This window comes from Mizuhopecten yessoensis, unplaced genomic scaffold (assembly GCF_002113885.1).
Source record: "Mizuhopecten yessoensis strain PY_sf001 unplaced genomic scaffold, ASM211388v2 scaffold716113, whole genome shotgun sequence".
Lineage (NCBI taxonomy): Eukaryota > Metazoa > Mollusca > Bivalvia > Pectinida > Pectinidae > Mizuhopecten > Mizuhopecten yessoensis.
The window spans coordinates 60,284-65,061 of record NW_018479954.1 but is presented as its reverse complement, the minus strand read 5'-3'; the positions used below and the strand labels follow the sequence as shown (position 1 = coordinate 65,061).

Here is a 4,778-nt window from a genome sequence, read left to right as displayed (position 1 = left end):
TCATGTTATGATATGCCATATGATATATAGTGACGTTACAATGTTTCAAGCCATATATCGTCATGTTACAATGTGATATCCCATATATTGTGATGTTGAAAATTTCATACCATATATGGTCAGGTTATAATGCGTCATACCAAATAAAATCTAGTGATAATGGATCATACTTTATATTGCTACCTGGTAAATGTTTTGTGTGAATTCTCTGTAATCTTATCAAGTATGACCTAGTTACTATGCAACCATGTACATGTAGCTATGTAACCGTGCCCTGTATGACATGGTCTTTATGTAACCGTACTCTGTATGACATGGTTACTATGTAACCGTAACCTGTATGACGTGGTTTCTATTTAACCGTACCCTGTATGCCATGGTTATTGTGTAAACGTACTCTGTATGATGTGGTTTCTATGAAACCGTACCCTGTATGACATGGGTACTATGTAACCGTACTCTCTATGATGGGGTTTCTATGTAACCGTACCCTGTATGACGTGGTTTCTATGTAACCGTACCTTGTATAACATGGCTACTATGTAACCGTACCCTGTATGATGTGGTTTCTATGAAACCGTACTCTGTATGATGTGGTTTCTATGTAACCGTACCTTGTATGACATGGCTACTATGTAACCGTACCCTGTATGATGTGGTTTCTATGAAACCGTAACCTGTATGACGTGTTTTCTATGTAACCGTACCCTGTATGCCATGGTATGTAACCGTACTCTGTATGACGTGGTTTCTATGTAACCGTACCTTGTATGATATGGTTACTGTGTAAACGTACCCTGTATGACGTGGTTTCTATGTAACCTTACCTTGTATGACATAGTTTCTATGTAACCGTACTCTGTATGACATAGTTTCTATGTAACCGTACTCTGTATGATGTGGTTTCTATGAAACCGTACCCTGTATGACGTGGTTTCTATGTAGCCGTACCTTGTATGACACGGCTACTATGTAACCGTACCCTGTATGATGTGGTTTCTATATAACCGTACCCTGTATGCCATGGTTTATATGTAACCGTACTCTGTATGACGTGGTTTATATGTAACCGTACCTTGTATGACACGGCTACTATGTAACCGTACTCGGTATGATGTGGTTTCTATGAAACCGTAACCTGTATGACGTAGTTTCTATGTAACCGTTCCTTGTATGACATAGTTTCTATGTACCCGTACTCTGTATGACATGGTTTCTATGTAACCGTACCCTGTATGACATGGTTTCTATATAACCGTACCTTATATGACATGGTTACTATGTAACCGTACCCTGTATGATGTGGTTTTTATGTAACCGTAACCTGTATGACGTAGTTTCTATGTAACCGTAACCTGTATGACGTGGTTTCTATGTAACCGTGCCTTGTATGACATGGTTTCTATGTAAGCGTACCCTGTATAGCATGGTTTCTATGTAACCGGACCCTGTATGACATGGTTTCTATGTAGCCGTACCCTGTATGACATGGTTTCTGTGTAACCGTACTCTGTATGTCGTGGTTTCTATGTAACCGTACCCTGTATGACATGGTTTCTATGTAACCGTACCTTGTATGACATGGGTTTTATGTAACCGTACCTTGTATGACATGGGTTTTATGTAACCGTACCTTGTATGACATGGTTTTTATGTAACCGTGCCTTGTATGACATGGTTTCTATATAAGCGTACCCTGTATGGCATGGTTTCTATGTAACCGTACCTTGTATGACGTGGTTTCTATGTAACCGTACCCTGTATGCCATGGTTTTTATGTAACCAGACCCTGTATGACTTTGTTATGATGTAACTGTACTATGTATTAACTGTTGAACGAGGACAAACATTCCCGACCTCCACCCCACTCCTGGTTTTTGTGCGTACCTTGTGTACTCTCGTTAATGTACCCCTGATCTTTAATGTATCCCTGATAGTGTGAAATACCTGTTAAACATCTCGTTACAGGCTTAACCTTAGTATATACGCTACCGACGGGATTACGTTATGGATCCCAGCTCAAACTTTATACAGAGATGACTCCTCAGAAAAATGGAATGTATGTGCTATATGAGAATAGGATTCCTCTTAAAGTTTCGTACTTGAGTCGATTTTAAAATAATTTCTCAGAATAGACTCATACTTGAGTTAATGTTGAAATGATTCCTCGGAAAGGTAGATACTTGAGTCAATTTAGAGATGACATTTTGCGGCAGACTAATATCCACTGTTCTGAACATACTCGATAACTCGACAGTGTGATCGTTCTGATTTCCTGTAATTTCCCTGGTCATGGAATCGCTGCCTGGGTCTGATATTTTACATTATTAATGAAACTGTAATGTATCACGGCCGTCCTATATTAACTTATAAAAATCCTGGCACCACCATATTGACTAGGTAAATAAACGACACCTTATAGATAATTATATATAAGGGATTGGCCCTTTTGCACGCGTTAGAGCTCGGCATGACCTTTGGGCTCGCCAGTGAACACGGTGTGACCCTTGGGTAGTACTCTAGGTCTCTTCTGCAGTGCAGCAAGACCATGAAGCTCAACCTGGGGATCATTATGATGTTAGGACTTAAGATAGTTTTACTGAAAGTGTTAAATACCCGATAACAATTGAATGTATTGTTCTGGTAACTCTCGTATGTAGCTTCGTTTTGACTGTACTTTATGTTAACCACGTGAATCTTCATACACATTCATACATAAACACTCGAAATTTTCGAGTTATTAAATCGAAATATCGGGTAACTAATGCTGCTCCGTACATTTACCCGATGTTTTCTTTTTTCAGGGAATCTTTCGGCCATAACCAGCCCACCTGAAGCTATGCTATCCGCCAGGTCAAGACAAGGATCTCTGACACCCATTCTGGAGAGAGCATGCGCAGTTCACCTAACTAAGAAGGTGTCCGTTGTGTGTACGACCTGTGACAATGCGTTTATCTGCACCAAGTGTATCAGCGCTGCCCACAAGGGTCACAGTTACATCGACCTGGAGGATTTCCTTGATTCAAAGGAACAGAACATCTCGGAGTTTCTAGATCTCGAAGACATCGACAACAAAATTGCAACGAAACACGAGCAAATTGAGAAACTTGCAGAGACTATATCGGAGAACAGGCTTCGCACAGACAATGTGATACAGGAGGTCAAGACCAGAGCGGATGAACTTAAGACAGAAATCGACAAAATAGCAACAGATTTAATACGGGAATGTAAGGTTCACGGCAGTAAGAATCTGAACAGTCTTGAGAAGCTTGAACAGAGCTTGACGCGCCACTTAGCATGTCTCAAGGCGGCCGCCATTAGCCACCAGAATTTGCCGCTCGACTCCTCTCCGTTTGATGACATGTTAAGGAGGGACTCTTTAAAGGAAGAATCGCAAGCGGACATCCCCAGCCTGACATCATTAATGTTCATCAAACAAGAGGAACACTCGACCATCCTAAGGACGCTGTTCGGGTCGTTAAGGTGCATCAGTGCGAATAGTCCCTCTAACGTAGCAAATCTGCCAGTAGGTAAAACGTCAATCAAGAAAGCTCTAAGCAACGGTCGTGTATTGGATACACTGACGGGCGTGGCGGATGGAAAGCACATACAGGCTATATTTCCGTGTGATGACAACGCGGCATGGCTCGTCCCAGGCAAAAGTCATCGGGTAAGACTAACGACACGAAAAGGCGAGATTATCCAGACTATCTCGCTCGAGAGGGGTGTCGTCATCAATGACATCATGCGCACAGCTGATAAATACTTAACGACGATCTGCTGTGACGATGGTTCTGTGCGTCAGATTCTGCCGAGTGGCAGAACCCAATACTTATTCTCTACCGGAATCAACATCTCCAATATTTGCGAGTTGTCTGCATCCGGGTACTTTATTGCTTGTCACTCTATCCAGCGGAAACTTGTTAAATATAACCAGAGAGGGGACATAATCGAAACAGTGGACCGGGATACCTACGGCGTCCGTCTGTTTACTAAACCTGTTCGTGTTCGAATTAACAGAAATAACGGTGACATAGCTGTGGTGGAGTGGTCATCTCCCGAGCATGTGGTCATTATGAACGAAAAGCTACAGGTGATATCCCGTTTTTTTGGTGACTCAAAACGACGCCATTCATACGGTACACACGGGTCTTTCAAAGGTCAAGGAACAAAGGAGAAAGGACACTTCGATCCAGCTGACGTCATCTTCACGAAGAACAATCACATCATTATAGCTGATGTTTGGACAAATTCTCTTGTGATGATTGATAGAAATGGGAAGAAACTTAAAACATCGTTCAAGTTTAACTTCCAGCCTCTGCGCCTCGGCCTGCAACCTAACGGCGACCTGTGGGTAGGCTCACATGACGGGCACGTGCAGATCATGAAGTTCTGATAAAGAGTAAAATGTCATGCTGATTTTAGCATTATTGAAATGAACGATGACATAGGTTCGGTGTAATTCAAGTTATTTCTTTTCTTTTTTATTATGTTACAAAATAACAAGATGCGTTCGGCGAAAGAGCAATTTCTTTTCATCGCGTTCAATTGTTTGAGCGACAAACCATGACAACTCAATGATTCAGTGTTTATTATCTATATACAGCTATCTTATATGTTTCTCCATTCATAAAAAGTCAACTCAACACCCTATTTTCCAAATCATTTCTAGCTAGAGACTCAATGATCGCTCCTCGGTCTGTGACAAACGTAAACAAATCACTTCTAGCTAGAGACTCAATGATCGCTCCTCGGTCTGTGACAAACGTAAACAAATC

General features: G+C 41.5%; 1 protein-coding gene across 1 annotated transcript; it reads left to right on the top strand.

The window, feature by feature from the left end:
* The first annotated feature begins 2,839 nt into the window (after nt 1–2,839).
* On the top strand, nt 2,840–4,772 carry LOC110441737. The gene has a single exon (XM_021484973.1). The coding sequence runs from the start codon at nt 2,840–2,842 to the stop codon at nt 4,394–4,396; it is 1,557 nt and encodes a 518-aa protein (XP_021340648.1). The 3' UTR covers nt 4,397–4,772.
* The last annotated feature ends 6 nt before the right edge of the window (nt 4,773–4,778 follow it).